The 20,845-nt window shown below is 48.8% G+C and overlaps 3 protein-coding genes across 3 annotated transcripts in view; 1 reads left to right on the forward strand and 2 right to left on the reverse strand.

Moving 5' to 3' along the window:
* Positions 1–19,128, reverse strand: part of LOC147651519 (endogenous retrovirus group K member 6 Gag polyprotein-like) — a 222,124-nt gene extending 202,996 nt beyond the window's left edge. The window contains exons 1-2 of the mRNA XM_086842884.1: positions 10,695–19,128; positions 7,028–7,256 (exon numbers count right to left, since the gene is read on the reverse strand). Coding sequence (XP_086699010.1) covers positions 12,388–13,323 — 936 coding nt within the window. The 5' untranslated portion in view covers positions 13,324–19,128 and the 3' untranslated portion in view covers positions 7,028–7,256; positions 10,695–12,387. The remainder of the gene's footprint in view (positions 1–7,027; positions 7,257–10,694) is intronic.
* The window catches only part of LOC147651532 (maestro heat-like repeat-containing protein family member 7), a 52,614-nt gene that overhangs the window by 20,852 nt on the left and 10,917 nt on the right, over positions 1–20,845 (forward strand). The gene's annotated exons all lie outside the window — the stretch shown is intronic.
* LOC147651533 (syncytin-A-like) lies at positions 7,098–8,518 on the reverse strand. The gene has a single exon (XM_086842858.1). The coding sequence runs from the start codon at positions 8,494–8,496 to the stop codon at positions 7,165–7,167; it is 1,332 nt and encodes a 443-aa protein (XP_086698984.1). The 5' UTR covers positions 8,497–8,518; the 3' UTR covers positions 7,098–7,164.

Here is a 20,845-nt window from a genome sequence, read left to right on the forward strand (position 1 = left end):
TCCGCTGGTCCCGATACCAGGGAGAGGCTCTGGCACCGGCACTATCACCACCGTGCCCCGCTAAAACCCCACAACAACCGCCGGATTTCCCACACCCCCCGCGACCCCCCCAGTACCTGTTTCCTGAAGGATGCGCGGTGTTCAAAGAAAAGAAAAGAAAAAAAAAAAGGTTCTCGGTCTGAGTTGACTCGTTGTCGTGGTTTTAAACCAGTAATTAAAAAAATTATTTATTTCTTGTTGTGAGATATGGATTAGAACAAGAGCAAAACAGGCTTAAAACTTAAAAGGAATAAAGACAGTTTATTAACAAACTACAAGAATAAGAACACCAGAATAAACTTTCAGAAAACCCCCTTATCTTTCACATCTTAACTATTTCTCTGTACACATGACAACATAGAGACAAATAATTTTAGGACTCTGGTGGTTAAAAACAGTCTTAATTCTTGCTACAGTCTTTTCATCAGTCTTTGTAGAGAAACAGAAGCCTCTTTCTGTTAGCTTACGGAGTTTCTCACGAGAAAACTATTTTCGTCATAGTTTTTTATTTCTCTAATGCCAGCTGCCCGGAAATCTGTCATTAGATCTTCTCCTCCCATCTCACATCTCTCCGAGGTGTGTATGGGTCACTGAGCTTAGGGATTTTATTTTTAAGGATAAGTCATTCAAAGGCAGAAGTCTTCTTCATTTGTTTCTGTGAGCCTTCCTGGAAAACAGTTTTCTCTTTGCCCCCCAAAGCTTCAAAATCTTCACTCAACTCAATTCCAGCAACTCACAGTATCACAAGTACTCTCTCTCTTTTGCTCAAAACTTACACTTTGAATACTCTATTCCTCCCAACACTCATCATGAATTAAAGGAGTCTTTTTATACTATTATTGTCTGTCTCCATAGCTTTAACAGAAAGATATTTCAGCTGTAAAGCATCTCCTTATTCTCTCTTTCTTATTTAAACTTAACTCTTTTCTTCACTGTTTTTGGTGGTTCTATGATGTCTTCTCTATGTTGATTGTCTCTCTCTTTCTCTGTCTTTCTGAGAAAAGGAGTAATCTGTATGTTTATCCAGGTAGTAAAAGAATTAAAAGCTTTAGGAAAACTGCAAGAGTTCATGGTGTTAAGTTTCAGTCTAGCAGCAAAAACTGAAAACCAAGCTCGGCTGCTTCTCTTCCCCCTCCCCCCCCTCCACCCCGCGGCCTTGTCGGCCTGGAGAGGGGCGAGGAGGCCAAGACAGAGCCTTGCTACCTCTTCAGAAGCCGGAAACCAAAGAGAATAAGAGAATTCTGTCTGTACTTCTTAAGGGGGTGTTTACAAGTTGAATTCACTTTTTAATGGTCAGATCTGCTGTCAATTCTTGGAAATGACTGATAATTAGTCAGGAGGAAAAACTCCCATCAGCCACCAGCAGCTTCAACTTCCCCTCTTTCTAAGCTGTCTTAAAAGTAAAGCCACCCCATGACACTCGTGTACTCACCGAGCTACCAACTTGACCCCCGTCAGAAAAACTGCGAGGTAGGTGACAGTACCTAGGCTTGTTAAAACACCCATGGGGTGTTTTCCAGCCGTCCGGAGGGGTTCTAAAGCCCCCGCGATGGGCGCCACCTGAAGAGACCTTCCCTTTGCCCCCCGAAGGAAATCCACGCTAGCTCTGTTGAATGGAGGGGTCAGGGAGGCCCTTCGAGACCAAGAAAAGACCAAAAAGGTGCTGCTTCTCCCTCCGGGGGATCGGAGGATGTTTATTCTGGCTCGCTTCCAGAAGAGAGAAGAGCCTGGGTGCCTCTTTCCCGGACTTTTTCAAACCTCGGGAGAGGGGAGGGGGACATAGAACACCAAGCACTGGGATAACGTTTCAGGGACAGGGAGGGGAGGGGAAAGACACCTCACAGAGAAACAAAGTAACTCCCAGAAATATGCACCACCACAAGCCTGGTGGGGATCCTGATGGCTGATCTACTAAAACTTGGTGCTGGAGAGGCTGTGAGAGACTTTGGCACAAAACTGAGCCTATTTCAGTGTCCTTTTTAAAGCTCAGCAGGTTTTGGGAGGAATCATGGGGGACAAGAGTGTCCTGAGCCTCAGTCAGATCAACCCTTGCTTGGACATCCTCAGGTTGGCTTTTATTCTTTTATTGTTTTTCTGCATTTTTCCCCTCTATCCATAGCAAAGAAAGCCCTTTGACAGCAAGAACTTGGAGTTCTGTGTAGGATGGAGGGGTGAGGAGTGTCCCAGTGGCTGCTGTGTGTCCAGGAGTGCCCATCTCACCAGCTGCAGTCATGGCAGGCCTGGCTGTGAGTGGCTGGACTTGGGGTTCTCTTTGTGCCGCCTCCCTGCTGCCCCAGATCCATTTGACAGCTGGGATTTGCTGGAGTTGAGGCACATCCCTGCTCTTCCCAGAGGCCACCGGAGCAGAGGTGTGTTGGGAGGGAGGGAAAGCACAGGTGAAACCAACATTGGTACCTGACGTGAGCACCCCTTCACAGAATCCCAGGATCACTGAGGCTGGAAAAGATCCCCAAGGTCACTGAGCCCAACCTGTGCCCAATGCCCACCTTGTCCCCAGCCCAGAGCTCTGAGTGCCACATCCAGACCTTCCTTGGACACCTCCAGGGATGGGGACTCCACCACTGCCCTGGGCAGCCCCTGCCAGTGCCTGACAATGAAGAAATCAATTTCTTCCATGAAGAAATCCTTCCAGATCTCCCCCCTGAGCCTCCCCTGGCCCAGCCTGAGGCCGTTCCCTCTCCTCCTGTCGCTGTTCCCTGGCAGCAGAGCCCGACCTCCCCGGCTGTCCCCTCCTGGCAGGGATTGTGCAGAGCCAGAAGGGCCCCCTGAGCCTCCTTTGCTCCAGGCTGAGCCCCTTTCCAGCTCCCTCAGCCCCTCCTGGGGCTCCAGACCCTTCCCCAGCTCCATTCCCACCTCTGGACATTCCAGCCCCTCGGTGCCTTTCTCGTGAGGGGCCCAGAACTGGGCCCAGCTCTGGGGGTGCCCCAGCAGTGCCAGCACAGGGGACAATCACTGTCCTGCTGCTCCTGCTCACTCTGTTTGGGATACAAGCCAGGATTGTTCTCCTTGCCCACCTGGGCTCGTGTCCAGCAGCCCAGGTCCCTTCCCAGCCACTGTGCAGGGGTGGTGGCCGAGGAGCAGGGACCCTTCCTGCTGTCCCTGTCAGCGATCCCACGCGGCAGAGCCGGGCAGACACCAGTGCCACGGAGCTGTGGTGGCTCCAGGAGCTCTGCTGTGTGCCCTGGAGCCGGGCACAGCCTGGGGACACGTGCAGGGCAGCACAGCTGGCGCTGCCTCCAGAGGTGCTGCTGCCTCCTGGCTCTGCTGGGCTCCATCACATCCCGGCTGGATCCTTGGGATGGGCTCAGCACACAGAGCTGGGGCTGGGATGGCAGCTGGGAGCCTGAATCCTGTTAGATCCACAAGGAAAAGGTGAGGAGGTGTGTCCCAGCCCTGCATAACCAGGGAGGCTTTTCCTGCAGGTCCTGCAGCACTGCAGGTTAAACTCACCCTGCTCAGAACCTGCCTGTGCACAGGAATGTGTACAGTAATTGCCATTGCTGTAACAAATCAACTTGTTCTGCAGAGCTGAATTGTTGTTGTTGTTGTTGTTTTTGGGTGAGGGGTTTTTGTTTGGTTGGGGTTTTTTTAGGTGGGGAATATCGAGTTCTCAGCATTTTCAGTGTTTGTCCAAAACCATGGAAAATTCCATCCTCCCATGAAGTTGTGAGAGCACAGCACTCTGGCTTGTCCAGTATTTCCTAGAGCTGTCCTGGATTTTAGCAGGAGAGCTGCATCCTGCAGGCATTCCCTGCACTGAGCACATCCATTATGATACCCTTGGGATATGTGATACACCCATTGTGTGGCCCTTGGGATACAGAGGTGGCACTGGGAAAATCACCATCTGCTCAGGGCTGCCTGCAGCCTTAGCCTGTGGCAGGGGTTTACTGGGATACATTTGATGCAAATCCCACTGCTCACCTCAAGTTAAGCAGCAGGCAGTTGCACTGCTGCATCTCCTGCACGTGTTTCAATGAGTCCTGTGGATGCAGGCTGGGAAGTGGGAGGATGGAGACTGCTAGGGCAGGTGTTCCATGTGTCCCTGCTGATGGAGAGGTGCAGATCTCTCTCCCCCAGAGAGCTGTGAGAGGGGCAGGGGTTGGTGTCTCTGGCAGAAGCAGGATTTTCCAGCCTGTTGCTTCCAGAGTCTCTTCACCTGCGAGTGCTTTGCAGGAATGTCACATTTCCTGTGTCAGAGCAAAGGGCATGATTGATATATTCCCTCTCCTGAAAGGGCAGCTGGTGTCTGGATGGGCTGGCTGGCCCTGGAAAGGTGACCTGGGGGCACTCAGACCTCCTGCTGCTGGCCCAGGCTGTAGGAATTGCCTTTGCACAGCTCTGGGTATGTGTGCAGGTCCTTAAACCAACAGATTGTTATTCCACCAGTCCTGTCCCCTCTCAGCAGCTCCCAGCCATCCCTTGGTGCCCTCCTGGCACGGAATTCCCCAGGGCAGCATGGATCTGGGGACAGCGTGGATCTGGGGACAGCGTGGATTTGGGGACAGCATGGATCTGGGGACAGCATGGATCTGGGGACAGCGTGGATCTGGGGACAGCGTGGATTTGGGGGCTGGCACTTCTCCCCATGGGGCTGGGGCGTGGCTGGGCAGCCCATGGAGATGTTTCTCATTGAGGTTTGCAAGTCACAGGGCAGAGCTGCTGGGGTCACCTGCCCAGGGCTGCTTGCTCTGCCTCTGGATTACAAGTTTTATTTATTTTTTTCCCCCAGGAAAGTGGCAGAGGCTGGACAGGCTGGTGGGGATGCTGAGGCAGCTTTCCCTCAGTCAGACCCCAGGGCTGCTCCTGGAAAAACATCATTTTCTTTTGGCTCCAAAGGGCTCTTCCCAAACAGAGCCCCACGGGGGCAGGGTCACTTTTACCAGGGATGCTTTGTCATTTTTCTTTTGCTAACAAGAGCTCCAGGAAGATTCTGCTGAGACTCCCCCTTCATGTGCAGCCCAGGTGTTTCCAGCTCAGCTGCTGGAGCTTCCAGTACCAGTTTCTCTAACACTTATTTCACCCAGAATATTCTGTAACTCGCTTAAAATGAAAAATGTAGGAGTTGGGTAAAACAAATTGTATTTAATATCAGCTTAATTAGCCCAATGATATTGCACAGATGGCATTCTGGATTTTCATGTTTTATTCAAGAAACCTTTTGGGTTTGGGATAATATATCTGAAACTGGGACAGAATTCAACAGCCTCACCTTGGCATTTAAACCAAGTCTGCTGCAGAGCTCCGGAGGGCTGGGCTGGGCTCTCTGGTTTTGGGGTTCTGGTCTTGGGTGGGCAAGAGTAAATGTGGAGATTTCCAGCTGGACTCACAGGCAGGAATAAAGCTGGATGATGGAAGACAGCCTAATAGACAGCAAATGATAAACAGGCTTTGAAAGGGGAAAGAAAGGTGAAAAGCTGTGTTTCTTGGAGACCAGGCAGGAGCTCTGGGAGTTTCTGTGGGCAGAGCAACTGCTTGGGCCAGGAGAAATGAAGAGAAGGATCCAGGGAGAGCTCAGAGCCCCTTCCGGTGCTTAAAGGGGCTCCAGGAGAGCTGGAGAGGGACTGGGGACAAGGGATGGAGGGACAGGACACAGGGAATGGCTCCCAGTGCCAGAGAGTGGGTTGGATGGGGTATTGGGCAGGAATTGTTCCTTGGCAGGGTGGGCAGGCCCTGGCACAGGGTGCCCAGAGCAGCTGGGGCTGCCCCTGGATCCCTGGAAGTGTCCAAGGCCAGGCTGGACGGGGCTTGGAGCAGCCTGCGATAGTGGAAGGTGTCCCTGCCATGGCTGGGGGAGGAACAATACGAACTTTAAGGTCCCTTCCACCCCAAACATTTCTGTGATAATTTTTCCTCTTCAGCCCCAGTTATTGTCAGTGTTGGTTTTTTAAGTGAAGACCAAGTGGACCAATTTCCAGAGCTCTGTTCCTTTCCTTCTCTGTGATGTCCCTAAAAAGTGATGCCTTAGAGGCTCCCAGTGGTCCTGAGCTCTGAGAGAAAATCTTGTCTCCCTTTTTTTCTGAGGACACACCATGAGCCCCAGCCCTGGCCCTGCCTCTCAGCTGCCCTCTGTTCTCTGAGCCTCCTTCATCCACTGCTGACTGTCCTTGAAGAGCTCCTCAGGAGCAGCAGTTTTCCTTTGGAGCCCAGGCTGAGGCTCCTGGGAGCATCACAGCGGGATCACACGGTGTGCAATTCCCAAATTCCCTGTGTAGCCCTTGCCTGGGGCAGAGGAGCTGCGTGGCTGTGTCAAGCTGTGTCAGGCTGTGTCCCACCTCCCTGTCCCAGCTTCACTGAGCAGTTTCCTGCCTCAGAACATTCCAGCCCCCTTTTCTTGGTGACCCTGCTCTGCTCCCAGCCTTAGCAGCCAGCCCAGTTTCAGGGCCAGTAGCAGACTTTTCCAAAATCCTTCTGCTTTATTGAGCCAGCACCCCCAGGGTCCCCAGGGAAGGGCTGTGCCCAGGGATTCTGCTTCCACTTCAGTGTTTTGTCCTTGTGTGACCTTCTGGACCCTGGTGAGGCCTGATCTGAAGCTCCTGGATGAAGGAGGTGTCCATCCCCAGTGCGAGGGTCTCCAGTGCTAATCCCTGGCAGAAGCAGGGTTGGCTGCCAAAATTTTCTCTTCAGTGTCAGAGTGTGCTTCTGTTTTGCAAAGGAGTGAAATTTCCATGTGGGCAAAGTCCTGGGCTGATTTGGGTCCAGGACAAATCCCATTTGGACCATCCCACGTGAGCAGGTGAAGCTCCCTCAGTTCCCAGCAGGCTGTGTCCTGGAGGACAGGAGAGCTGCTGGGTGGCCAGGCTTTGAGGAGTGCTGGCCAGGTGTCGGAGAAGGGAGACGCAGACACCAGGTGGTCGTCAAGCAAATCTCCTTTATTGATCATTACACTCGTGTCTAAATGCATGATTTAATTAGCTCATACATATTGCAAAAGTATAGCTCATCATTGGTTATTCTGCTATGTCACTGCGGTACATAGCTATGTGCTTCTGCATTCTTGCGGTTACCAGACCGTCCCTGGTTCTTCTTTCTCGTTCTGTCTACCACATTCTTGTTCTCCTCCCCATATCTCAAGGGCAATCCGTCCTTGAGACTGCCTCTGCACTAGTGGTGTTTTATCTCTAGCAAGTTTGTACAGTCATGGCCTTTCTCGCTTAACCATTCTGCCACAAAAGTCTCCACACTTCCCCCGTTTTCTTTTTGGATTACGAGGTTAGCATGTTTTTCTAACAAGGCCGTAGTTAATGCAATTAAACGGTTCTGAATGCATTGTAAAATACATGGTCCAAAAAACAAAATTATAACAACAAGCAAAACTGGTCCAGCCAACATCATAAGTACATTTTTCACCCATCCTCTCATACCCCAGGAGTCTAACCATTCACCTACTGGGGTTGACTCAACGGTGATTTTCTTCATATTGTCTTTCAGTTGTTGTAACTGCTTGTGAATAGATTCAGAATGATCTGACAAATTCATACAGCACATCCCTTCAAAATCCTGACACCCATGTCCTTGAGCTAGTAATAAAAAATCTATAGCAGCACGATTTTGCAATACTGCATGCCTAACACTACTAACATCTACAGCTAACTGAGATAATATATTTGTGGTTACATTTATTTGTTTCTCGGTCCAACAGGCAAGTTTTCCCAACTGATTTAACGCCTGTGCTACTGCAACTCTGGGGAGAAGTATAGAAGCAATGGTATTTGCGGGTTTGTCCCATAGCTGTACTTCATCCTGACAACCTTCTCCCAGCAGCTTAGTTGATCGCCGCTCCCTAACTCGCTTCTGATTCCAAGTACCATTAGCATGTAAAAGTTGTTGAAAATCGGGGGCAAACATCGTAAGTTTTCCAAGATAACAGGGACCTCCCCAAGGTTTTGATGGTATGCCTGCCCATGCCCGATCCCCACAAATTAAAAAGATTCCGGGTGGTAATTGTTTCGGTCTTCGGTTGATATCATCAATACTTGCAATAAATCTAGACCCACAATAAGTGCCTTTCTGATATCTATGATCAAAAGGAGACACAATAGTACTGCCATTACTGGGCCTGCTAAGCAGTTCTTCCCATGGGTATTCTCCAGGGTGTCCGAACTCGATACAATAGTTTCCTGCCTTAGATCCCAACAGCTGCAGTTCTTGAGGTTCTGTTCCTGTTCTATTTAACTTCATCGTAATATTGGCCATTTGTTGTGCAAACGCTGTTGGCATAAATGAACCTCTTTGACAAGGGGGGCAAATTGTTTGGTTACACTGGCTATTAAGAAATGGTTGTACCCTTGGGACCCTAGTTGATAAAAAGGCCGCTATGCATGCTACCGTATGATTTCTTTCTATTTTAAATTTAGTCCAAGCATCAAATTCTTCAAAATCCATTAAGGGTAGTCCAATGAGACATGTTCTAAATGGATCACTTGGGGTGGCCATGGATAAGCAAAAGGAATTAACTCCTGTTGCCTTGGCCCATGCAATCCACATATTAGCCCTCGGGTTGATGTCCAGGATTGCTGTGGTAGTTATGAGCTGACTGCTCAACCATAGCCCTCGTAGCCAGTACTTCGCCCCAGTTGTTATCTTCCACTTGCCACCATGGTGGGATAAAAATGTTACCCACACACCGAACTCCCATAACGCTGGAGTAGTTTTGTTTCTCAATCTTAACTGCATGTTGCTGAATCTGAAAAGCCCTTTCTATCCACTCAAGTTCTTCCTGCGTGGGGTCTAACCCTTGTGTCCTCCTATACGCGATGAAGGACCTTACTGCATTCTCTTTCCTAACGCTTAGCCACTCATGGTAGCATTTCCTACACCAAGGTGATCTCAATAACCCTTTTGCAATCCACACAATCTTACCACATCCCCCACATAACAACCTGACCCACACAGCACACGGCCCAGGGCAGCTTTCACACTCAATATCTGGTATGGTAATTTGTTTACGGTATCCACGGAGCTCGGTAACGATTGATACCCAGTCCTGCGGTGTCTCCCAATTTAATTCGAGTCCAGTCAATCCTCTTAGTTGCTCGAGGGCTGTGTTCACGGATATGGAGAGCTGCTCAAGGAGGTTACTGGCCATTGGCTGTATCAATCCAGGGCTTCACCCATCTAGCTGGAATCCACAGTGTTCCTGAGGGGGTGGAAACACAAACATAACCTCTGCCCCAATACAAAACTTCCGCAGGACCGTTCCATAGTCCTGTTTTCGGGTCTCTATATCGAACGACAGCTTTTAGACTCTGTCTCTCCTTCTGTCCTTCCCTTTCTGCATGCTTAACTGCTGGTGGTTCACTTTCATCCCCAAAAACACATAAATGATTTAGAACAAAAAGAGTCCTGGCTAATTTTTCCTGCGGATCTGTTATTTGCTCCTGCTTTCTTAGATACTGTTTCAAGGTTCCATTTGCTCTTTCAACTATGGCTTGCCCCGTGGGTGAGTGAGGAATTCCTGTAACATGTTTGATTCCCCACAATCTCATAAATCGACTGACTTTCTGACTAATATATGCAGGTCCATTATCAGTCTTTATTTCTCTTGGCAGTCCCATCACTGCGAGACAGCTGGTTAAATGCCTAATCACCTGATTTGCCTTTTCCCCCGATTGAGCTGTGGCCCAGATATATTTGCTATATGTATCTATGGTGACATGCACATACTTCATTCTGCCAAATTCAGAAACGTGCATGATATCCATCTGCCAAATGTCATTACTCTTCAACCCTCTAGGGTTTACACCACAACCCAACCCTGTACCACTATTGTGATGACTGCAAACTGGACAAGCTCTTACTATAGCTTTTGCTTCTTGGATTGCTATTCTATATTCTCGCACCAATCCTTTTGCATTCTGGTGGAATCGAGCATGCGACTCCTTGGCTTCTGCTATTTTGTCATCAACTACATTCATTATTAATCTATCTGCTCTTGCATTTCCTTCTCCTAATCCTACATCCCACTTGTGGCTTCGAATGTGAATAACACAATAGGGTTCTGTTCTAGCCCTCACAGCCCGTTTTAGTTGCAACAACAATTCATATAGTCTTTTGTTCTGGACTTCCTTGACTGCTGCGTCTTCTATTCTTTGTCCTACCCCTGCTACATAGTAAGAATCTGTGACTACATTTAAAGGCCCTTGTAGTTTACTTAATGCCCATACAACGGCAAGAAGTTCTAATGTTTGCAGACTGTCTTCTGGAGCCGCTTCAATCAGGTGATGTTTCCATTGGGACCCTTCCTTCCAGGTTATGGCTGCTTTCCTTGACTTTTTCCCGGCATCTGTGAAGACCGTAACGGCTTCTGGTATAGGCTGGTCTGACCGCAACGGTTTTGCAACCCAGTCCCAATCTTTTAACCATAGGAAATGTCGTGGTATTAAAGGTCCTGTACAAACAGATGCTCCTGATCCCAGCAACGCTGTCTGTAACTCCTCCGAATTATGCAGGTACCAGTCTAGGTCTTCGTTTTTTATAGGTATGTAAATTGTTGTAGGTTCAGTTCCAGTAATTTCTATTATCCTGGTACGGCCTTTACATAACAGGGTGGCCATCTGTTCAATTTTTGCACTTATTGTCCTTTTTGCTTGTAGTGGTGGGGATAGCCATTCCAGGACCCTCATTTCCCCCGCTTTTTTCTGCAATTGTGTAAGAGCGCCGAGAAGATGTTCTGAGGTATTCCATATAGTAAGGTCAATGGGCAAGTCAATATCGCGACGGGAAACAAAACCTACTTCTATACACTGGAGAATATCTTTGATTGCTTTGTTCTGTTGAGGGGAAATCGTGACAGGCGAACTGGGATCTGTTCCCTTCAACAGTGGGCGAAGGCAGTTTAGTAAGGTGTTTGGGATGCCAACTATGGGTTTCAACCATTGAAGATCACCAAGTAGGCGTTGCGCGTCATTTAAAGTGACAATTTTTGTTGAGAGCTGCAGTTTTTGTGGATGCACAATTTGATTGGTAATAGTCCATCCCAGGTATTTCCAAGGTGCGGTCTGTTGTATTTTTTCTGGAGCAACCACAAGAGATGCTTTTGCCAATGTAGTTTGGATCTCTCTCAATTGATCAGAAGTGAATTGGGGCTTTTGAGCAAAAAGAATATCATCCATGTAATGATAAATTATGGTCTCAGGCCACTTTTGCCTCAAAGGCTGTAGGGCTGCATCGACATATAGTTGACACAAGGTAGGGGAGTTACGCATGCCCTGAGGCAATACTGTCCATTCAAATCGCTTATCAGGTTCCCCTCTGTTGATTGCAGGCAAGGTAAAGGCAAATCGCTTTGTATCCTGTGGGTGGAGGGCGATAGTGAAAAAACAGTCCTTTAAATCGATGATCAGAAGGGCCCAATGTTGTGGGAGCATAGCTGGATTCGGAAGACCTGGTTGCAATGCTCCCACAGCTTCCATTTGATCATTTACTGCTCTCAAGTCATGCAAAAGACGATACTTTCCAGATTTCTTCTTAATCACAAATATAGGAGTATTCCATGGGCTAGCAGACAATTTTAGATGACCTTGTTGAAATTGTTCTCTGACTAGTTGATGTGCTTGCAACAAACTTTCCCTTTTTAGAGGCCATTGCTTAACCACCACTGGTTTGTCGGTTGTCCAGGTAAGTGGAATAGGGAAAGTCCAAGCAATGGCAATTACTCCAAAGGGTGCTCATTAGATAGAACAACTCCAAGCTGGACTAAAATGTCCCTTCCAATTAAACACTGTACTGTTGGAGGTAAAGGGACAACGGACAACACAGCCACTAATGTTTGCCCATCGATGATCACTTGTATAGGGGGTGTTCTTTTAGCTAGCGTGTATCCCCCGACTCCGGTCACTGTATCCATGGTTTGTCTGGATGGCCAACTGCTAGGCCAATACTCCGGAGATACTATGCTGGTGTCTGCTCCCGTGTCCAACAAGCCCCAAAGTTGTACTGATTGTTCAGCATATTTCAATGTTATTTTCTTTTTTGGTCTGCTGTTTAAGTCCATTGTGAGCATGGCTGTCCCTGATGATCCAAATCCTTGATTATTCCGAGGGCCTTGCATCAATGTTTGAATGCCTTTGGTTGTTTGTGGCAGTGGTATAAATTGGGCAATGCGTTGACCGGCTTCAACAGTAATTGGAGGGTAGAGCGTATATGCCATAATTTGTATCTCTCCGGTATAGTCCGCATCTATGACTCCAGGTAAAACAAATAGGCCCATCACAGAAATCGAGGAGCGCCCCAATTAAAGTCCTCCATATACTTGTCCCCTAATCTTTATTGGGCCATAAACTCCCGTAGGAATTCGAACAGGGTGCGTTGTCATCAGCGTTGTTTTCACTGCTGCTGCCAAGTCAAGTCCCAAGCTCCCGGCAGTGGCTGGTTGTAGACACGAGGTGGCGCTGACGTCGCGGCAGCAACTTGTGTCTGAGCGCGGCTGCCATTCGCGCTCCGCCGTGAGTTTCCCGAGCGCCGGCGGCAGGCAGAAGAGTTGTGCGTGTTGCTTTGACAATTTTGGCACCAGACCCCAGTCGCGCGGCATTGTCGCCTCATGTGCCCTCCTCCTCCACAGCGGTAGCATTTCATGGAAGGGGGCTTCTGGGTCGCAGCCGCGGTTGCCGCTGCTGGAGCGCGGAGCGGAGCAAGAGCAGCTAACACTTGTGTCTGTGTACTTTCTGCCTGTTTCTGTAACCCCTCTCCTAATGCTTTAATGGCATTCACTAGGAATGCTTGTTGCCCTGTTGGTTGTAATGCCATTTTTTCTAAGGCTTCCTCAATCGTCCAATTAGCCCCCAGGGTCAACAGAACTCTTTTAGTAGTCTCGTTACTATTCTGCAAGGCACACTGTTTAAGCAAAGCCCCTCGCATATACTCAGGGACCCCTGCTCGTTCTATAGCGGTAGCAGCCTTATCAACAAAGTCTCCAAAAGACTCCTCTCTCCCTTGTTTGATTCCCATATACATGGGAATTCCTGAACTATCTTTCACCTGACTGATAGCAACTCTAACCAGACGCATAGCTTCCCTAACTTTGTCTGGTCCGGAAATCATCTGAGCCTCGGTTCTTCTATAATTTCCTAATCCCATCATCTCTTCCACTGTAATTCCCTGTAACGGATCACCGGGTCCTCTTTGAACTCCAACCGACTCTTGAACTAAAGCTTGCCAATGTGCGTTAAACAGCAGCTGCTGATGTTGAGTAAACATCAGTTTCACAATGCTTCTACAGTCATTGACAGTTAGCAAATGCGTATCAAATATGTAGTCTATCATTTGTTTAGCTGGTTCACTCTTAAATCCAAATTGACTCACTGTCTGTCGCAGCTGAGCTAACAACTTCTAATCAAGAGGTGTATAGGTCCCTAACTGAACAGCTTGTCCTTGTTGGTTTACCCCCGGGGTGTAAACTACAGGCAGAGCCCACGTCCTCGCCGCCTCCACGGTGACTTCATCCCCACTCTCTAGCCCATGCTTAGCCAATGCGTTCCATGCTTCTCCCCTCTGTCTAGCCATTTCCTCCCACAGGTCACTCTCTGCCCCAGGGACAGGATCTGGCTCTGGCGGAGATTGTGAACTACGCATTCCAGGCTTAACAGATTGGGCTGAAGGGTCCTTAATATCAGAGGTGGCTACGACAGGCACTTCAACGTCCTCTGTGGACTCATTGAGAGGGGGTGCCGAGGGCCAAGCACAATCATCTGTGCCCAAACTGCTAGAAGCAGGTATAATTACTTGAGAGACACTTGGTGCTAAAGGTTCATGATCTCCATACCGTGCATTCCTTTTATAGGCTTCTACTGCTTGCTGAGCCGCTCTTTTTTCTGCCTGATGTTTCAATAGAGTATTATGCACAACTCGCCAAATTTTTCCTAACTTTATTGCTGTTTTATCTTCTTCTAAGACTGCTTCACACAACACATCTCCTAACTTACGCCACTCACTCAATTCATGTACCGTGTGCGGGTTGGAAAAACAACCCTTCGCGTGACCCCATGCTAGCAATCCCGGTACGTCTTTTCTAGGATTTATGTCTCTAACCCCCAGCTTATCTAATAACCCCAAAAATAAATCATATGCTGCTTGCCTGTCCATTTTTGTCGTCAGCGCTGTTGCACCCCTCCGGCTCCGGCAGCACGTATGGCTCAAGACCACCGATGTAGTCCTTGAGGGTGCTTTCCCTTCGTCGTTTAGCACCGACCCGGGTGCCTCGGGTCCCAACACTACTTCACCGACCGTGGCGTGTTCTCTCCCCCGCTTTTTTCTCAGCAGGGGGTCGTCGTCGGGGTCACCATTTGTCGGAGAAGGGAGACGCAGACACCAGGTGGTCGTCAAGCAAATCTCCTTTATTGATCATTACACTCGTGTCTAAATACATGATTTAATTAGCTCATACATATTGCAAAAGTATAGCTCATCATTGGTTATTCTGCTATCTATGTCACTGCGGTACATAGCTATGTGCTTCTGCATTCTTGCGGTTACCAGACCGTCCCTGGTTCTTCTTTCTCGTTCTGTCTACCACATTCTTGTTCTCCTCCCCATATCTCAAGGGCAATCCGTCCTTGAGACTGCCTCTGCACTAGTGGTGTTTTATCTCTAGCAAGTTTGTACAGTCATGGCCTTTCTCGCTTAACCATTCTGCCACAAAAGTCTCCACAGCCAGGAGGTGTGGGGAGACAATCCTGATGCACAGGACGTGCTCCAGGAAGAGCCCTGCGGCTGAAGGGGTCAGTAAGAGACAGCCAAGGCAGCTGGAGGGAGAATCAAACTGTGCTGCTCCCCCAGGGAAAGCACTTCACTCACGGCCAGGAGGGCTGGCAAACACAGGCTGGGCTTGGGGTCTCCTGCAGCTGGGAAAAACCTTTCCTTGGAGCAGGCAGACTCCAGCCCTGCTCACCTGTGGCTCGGAGCTGGGAGGTTGTGATGTGCTGCTGGTGCTGGGAATCAGCTGGGAAGAGTGGGGCACCCTGCACCTCAGCAGATGTGACCAGAGGTGCCCAAACCCTTCACTGGTGTCCTCCTGTGTGCCTGAGGAGTGCTTGACAGACCTCAGCTTAGCCAGAAGTGGCTCATGGCCCTGCTGGGATGGATCTCTAAAGTTTAGATAGGTGGCAGGGGGTTCAGTATTTCCAGGGCGCTCTAGGCAGTACTGAATGTGACAAGCTAAAACTCCATTTTCATGCCTCAGTTACTCCACTTGTGCCCTTTCTCTCATCATTCCTGGTTGTTTTGAAGACTCCCTTGTTCTGTTTTTAGCTGTGGATCTTTTTCCAGAGACAGGAACAGGGAGAAAATGTGTGGGATTTTTGGTGGTGGTAGGTTTTTTAGCCTTTTGTAATAGAAATAAACTTGTCTGACTCTGCGCATGGTCATTTACCTGGGCAGGGATGGCACCAGCCCCCAGAGAACCCATTTGTGCTGGTGTTGCTCTGCAGCCCCTGATTCCTGGTGGGATCTGTTCAGCCAGAGCAGTTCAGCACGTCCTGTTCCACCTGGGGACACCTCTCCGTGTCAGTGCTGTGAGGAGGAGGAGGAGGAGGAGGCTGCAAGGAGCAGAAGAGCAGCTGTGACCTGCAGGGAGGCACAGGGTGAGGGGCAGGAACACAGATGGATACTCCAAGGCCCAGGAAAAGGGGATGTGCTGGTGCTGAAAGAGAAGGGAGCAGTTTGGGTGAACCCAGACAAGATCCTGCAGCCTCTGGCCCTGGCTTCTCCCAGGGCTGGGCTGGCATCTTGGGGACAACCCTGGGCTTGGTTTGGTGCCATGGAACCCTCAAAACTCTTCATTCTCAGTCCCCAAACTCTTCAGGCCTGCAATTATCCTGTTAGATTAAGTCAAATCATCCTCTCTGTCCATGAAGGTCCATTTTTGCTGCTGACCCCATCCCCCAGCACAAAATGGTTCTGTTTTCATGCTCTGTCTAATTTGTAATTTTCATGGGTGTTTGAGCAGCCACTTCCACCTTTCTGGGTGCAGTGTGGAGTGCTGGAAGTCAGGAATGCCAGTGTGTATAACATTGTTAATTTTAGGCATTTCTCTAATCACTGCCTGCCTTTGCTGCTGCCGCCCCTCCAGAACCACAGCAAAAACATCTCTCAACATCCCTAAAGAGCAAACAAGATTTAAATTGTGCTTTGAATTCAGATATGTTCTCCTTCCAACACTCAGAGTGGCAGGGAAAGGGCTGATGAAACCCTGCAGCCACCCCTGCCACGTCCAGCCTCTTTCCTGGTGCTTCCTCAGTGTGTTGATCTGTGAGCTGCCAAATGTGGAGCAAGATTTGGGTGTAATCCTGATGGAAACCCCCAGCAATAACCAACTTTGGGGGTTTTACTGCTGCTTTGACACAGATGCTCAAACTGAAGCTGTGTCCTGTCCATGCCAACCCCCAGCTTATTCCAAGCTGTAGACTTACTTGGGAATCTTTGCCTTGGATTTGGCCCCTTGCTGCCTTCAGTGAATGAATCCCTTTGTGTGCTGGGTTCAGCTTCCAGCTGAAGCTGAGGCAGCTCCTGGGAGCAATTTGAATTATTTTTTATTTTGGCCACGACAGTGGAGAGAGGTGGTGACCCCAGAGGGCAGCAGGACTAATTTGGAGGTTGGAGAGAGCTCAGTGGTGTCCCCACAGCCCCCAGGAGCTCATGGGGACTGAGGGAGGTTGGGTGGGGAGAGGAAATCTGCATCATCCAACTTTGTGTACCTCCAGTGTCTGAGCAAGTTATTCACGCTTTCTTTGGAGCTGAGAGAGAGACACTGATTTTTCTGGAGTGCCATTCACCAGCCTGGGTTTCAATATCTGAAATGAGTGAGAATGGGTGTCCTGGAAAAGCCTTTTTTTAAAACATGGAACCTGCAAAAGCTGGCTTGGACAGAGCAGTTAACTACAAGAGTAGTTAATATCTAAATTCAGGCAACTTTAAATGTTTCTTCCCTGCCCAGGTATTTCCACGCAGCTAAGGCAGACCCAAGCTCGCTGCTCTTTCCAGTTCTCTTTCCTCTGCCCCCAAACACGATGTGAAACACTGCTTTAGAATGTTTTACCCTGTAAAACAACATATTGCACTGTTCCCTGTTCACTTTCAATTTTATGCAACTTTCTCTGCTGGAATAGGCTCAGTGATCCCAGGAAATAATTGGTGAGCTTGTTAGACTAATGGGATTTTTTATTTTCAAGGCTATAGATCAAACAAGTATGCCTGAAAATTCATTATACATGCAGTGAGCACAAAATAATTATTCCTTCCCATGGAAGTGCCGGAGGAGAGACTGTGATAAGGTGGAGCTTTAAAAAAACCTGCTTGATTTATCATTTGAGGCAGAGTTCCTGTGAGATGCACGAATTCAGTATTGAGTGACAGTCACCTGGCTGGCCAGGGGGCAGGGGACAGCCTGGAAAGGATTTTGACTTTGCTTTTTTGACTTTATTTTTGGCCTGGAGCTAAGCAGCCCCTGAGTTGTGCTCGTCCTTTTCAGCAAACAGCCCCAGGTGTTGTTTGGAACAGCAGAATTTTGTGTTGCTCCCAGGTGGTGAAAAAGGGATGGTTTCCCACCTCCCTCTTCTCCAGGGCTTTGGTTTTCCATCTCCTTCCCCTCTGGGGAAGCCAAGGAAATCTCAGCCAGGAGAGAGGATTTGTTCAGTCCTGCAGGTGGACACGTGAGAAAGGGGATGTCAGCAGTGGAGGATCTAGGCCAGAATAAAATGCTGGATATTGACTGAGATGTGGGCTGTGCTGCCCCATGTTCAGCCTCACCATCCCGAGCATTTTGGGTCTGAATTGCAGTGTCTGGGGTTGTCCTGGTTTGGGGCTGCTGGGATCTTGCCCACGAGCTCAGCCTGAGCAGTTCCATCAGTTGTGTCGCACGAGGAACCAGGAGGAGATGCTGGCAAGGGAACTGGAGCTCCTTCCCTGTGGGGACAGGCTGGGAAAGCTGAACCTGGAGAAGAGAAGGTTGTGAGGAGACCTCAGAGCTCCTTCCCAGGGTGTGAAGGGGCTGCAGGGAAGTGGGAGAGTGACCCTTCCTCAGGAGCTGCAGTGACAGGACAAGGGGGAATGGGATCAAACTGAAAGAGGGGAAATTTAAGTCAGAAATACACAAGAAATTCTCCCCTGTGAGGGTGGGCAGGCCCTGGCACAGGGTGCCCAGAGCAGCTGGGGCTGCCCCTGGATCCCTGGAAGTGCCCAAGGCCAGGCTGGACAGGGTTTGGAGCAGCCTGGGATAGTGGGAGGTGTCCCTGCCCATGGCTGGGGGAGGAATGAGATGATCTATAAGGACCCTTCCAACCCAACCCATTCTGGGGGGGAATTTTACCTTCAGTGTATTTGCAAATTGCAATTTATTTTTGCATCTTTGTTTGAAAATTAATTTGTCTTAAAGATATTTTGTGTGTTTCTTGAGTTGTCCACATATTGCTGCTCTTCAATCAAGTATTTTCCATTTGCAGAGCTGGCCAAAGAATTAATTGTTCACTGAGAAGTTCCATAGAAAACCCCTTTATAAAAAAGCACAAGTGGATACTGTCTTTGTGGGGAAAATTGGTGAATGTTTGGGATATGACAGGAGAGAGAAAAAAGGAAAAGAAGCAAAGACAAGTCATAAAAAGGATCAAAAACGCAAGCTGTGACATCTTGGAGAGAAAAATGCTTGCTATACCTTGGAAAACCTCGAAAACAAATCTCCAACATAACTTAAAAATAGTTCTTCTCGTTCTGCAGGCACAAAGACTAATTGGAAGTGACACCATTTAAGAATGTCACTTCCAGTCTGTCTCATTGCCCTGGTGTTTGTGCCTCCCATCCTGTGCTGGGCTGGGATCGCTCCGTGAGCAGGGAGAGGGAATTTTGTCCCTCAGAAGAGACTGGGCTTGGTGGCCAGCTCCTTCTGGGCAAGCAGCTCCTGATCCCCATGGATGCACCCACAAGTGCAGGGATCTGGACTTGGCATCTCCAAGCCAGCATTTGCCTTTTTGATGGACACCTCTCACAGCCAGTGTGGTTGGGAAGGTGGTGACCTGACTATCCATTCTCTGGTGGTGGTCAAAAACTTATAAATACTGAGAGAATAAAGGACTCTGTTGCACCACACCTCGAGCTGTGTCCCTGTGACTCATTTTGTGTCCAGCAGTGACACCCATCCTGGTGCACTGAGTGAGGGGAGGATGGACAGGCCAGCAGCAGTTCTGGCTGGAGGATTCCTGCTGGGCTGAGGGCAGTGGCTGCGCCCATCCACACAGGAAACATCAGTGTGTGTCCAACACCTCCTGAGGGAGCCCCTTAGGCACAGCTTCTGCCCAAGTTTTGCCAACATCTCCCTGGGCAAAGCATCCAGGGCAGTTCTTGCAAAGGCAGCACCTTTGAGGAACCCACAGTTGACAGCAAATTGCACACAATTACTCTGCAGTGCATAAGCAGTAAGTAATCAAGCATGCTAAAGACCAGCAGCGTTAATTACTGGCCACTTCCCCCAGCTGTTCCTCACCTCTGGTCCCAGCTGCAAAACCAGCTCACAGTGTGCAACAGCTGCATTTGGAGGCCCAGAACAGCCCTGGCCTTTGGCTGACTGTGTAAAAGTTCGATGACAATTTGTAGCTCCACGTGGGAATTTTGGAGCTTCTCCAATTAACCCCTGAGTGCTGTGGGATTCTCTGCTGGAGGATCTGAGTGTGACAAGCTGCTGATATTGCCTGAGTTGGTGTTGGGGCATCACAAAGGAGCCTGGACACCTTCCCCTATCCCAGGCTGCTCCGAGCCCCATCCAGCCTGGCCTTGGACATTTCCAGGCATCCAGGGGCAGCCACAGGAAACCTGTGCCAGGGCCTCAGCAGCCTCACAGGGAAGAATTGACATAATTAATGTAACTAACATAGTTCCTTCTGAAGGTCCAATGGTGAAAAGCATCCCTGTAGCTTCAGCTGATGAATTTCAACACTGAAAGGCACAAAAAACCCCAGAAGAAACGGAGCTCAAGCTGACCAGGACGAACATTTCCTCTCCTGCTGCCAGTTATGGGGCAAGTATTACATCACAACGTGTTAGTAGAATTAAATATCTATTTGAACTTTGCTTCTTGTGTACTTTTTAATTTTAATATTATTTATTCTTTGACTTTCAATAATTCATCGAGATGCATCCATATCGGTAATTAAAACATGTACAGTAAGAAACAGAGCTCACATAAATTATTCCACGGCATTCATTATTTATTTGGCCACTTACAGCTGTGCAAAATTTACAGAGAAAATATGTACATTAATTAACATGTACATTACAATTTCATTAGTGCACTTTTTCGGTGAGTAAAGATACTCAGATATGGGTGTGTGAGCAGCTAGAGAGGTCTTGCTTGTGCCTTTTAAATTATTTAGGTTTAAGAAGAGGTCTGTGGTTGGAATCCAGGAGGAGCTGCTCGGGGGAAGCCTTTCTGCTGGCCTTACACGTGTGGTGGCAAAGTGGTTTTTTCCAAAGCTGCCAGGATTCCTGAGCCAAGCTCAGGGATGGATGTTTGGCTGTGTTGTACAGCCACGGGCACTGAGTAGAGCAAGGGACAAGAGAAAATCTGATATTTCACACCCTCTGGTGTAATTTCCTGTGGTTGAGTCTATCAGGGAGTGCTGGTGCCATGGTGGTCCCACTGCATTTCTTGGCTGGTGTGTCCTGGAGGGTGAGGCTCAGGACAAGGCCCTGCAGAAGACTCTCAGAGGGGTTCTGGAGGCACCACTGTTGATTTTTACCCCCACAGATTCCAGCTGAGGCTGCTGCAAAGTGACTCCAGTTCTAAAACCAGCTCTGGAAAAGG

This window comes from Cyanistes caeruleus, chromosome 9, assembly GCF_971803275.1.
Source record: "Cyanistes caeruleus chromosome 9, bCyaCae1.hap1.1, whole genome shotgun sequence".
Lineage (NCBI taxonomy): Eukaryota > Metazoa > Chordata > Aves > Passeriformes > Paridae > Cyanistes > Cyanistes caeruleus.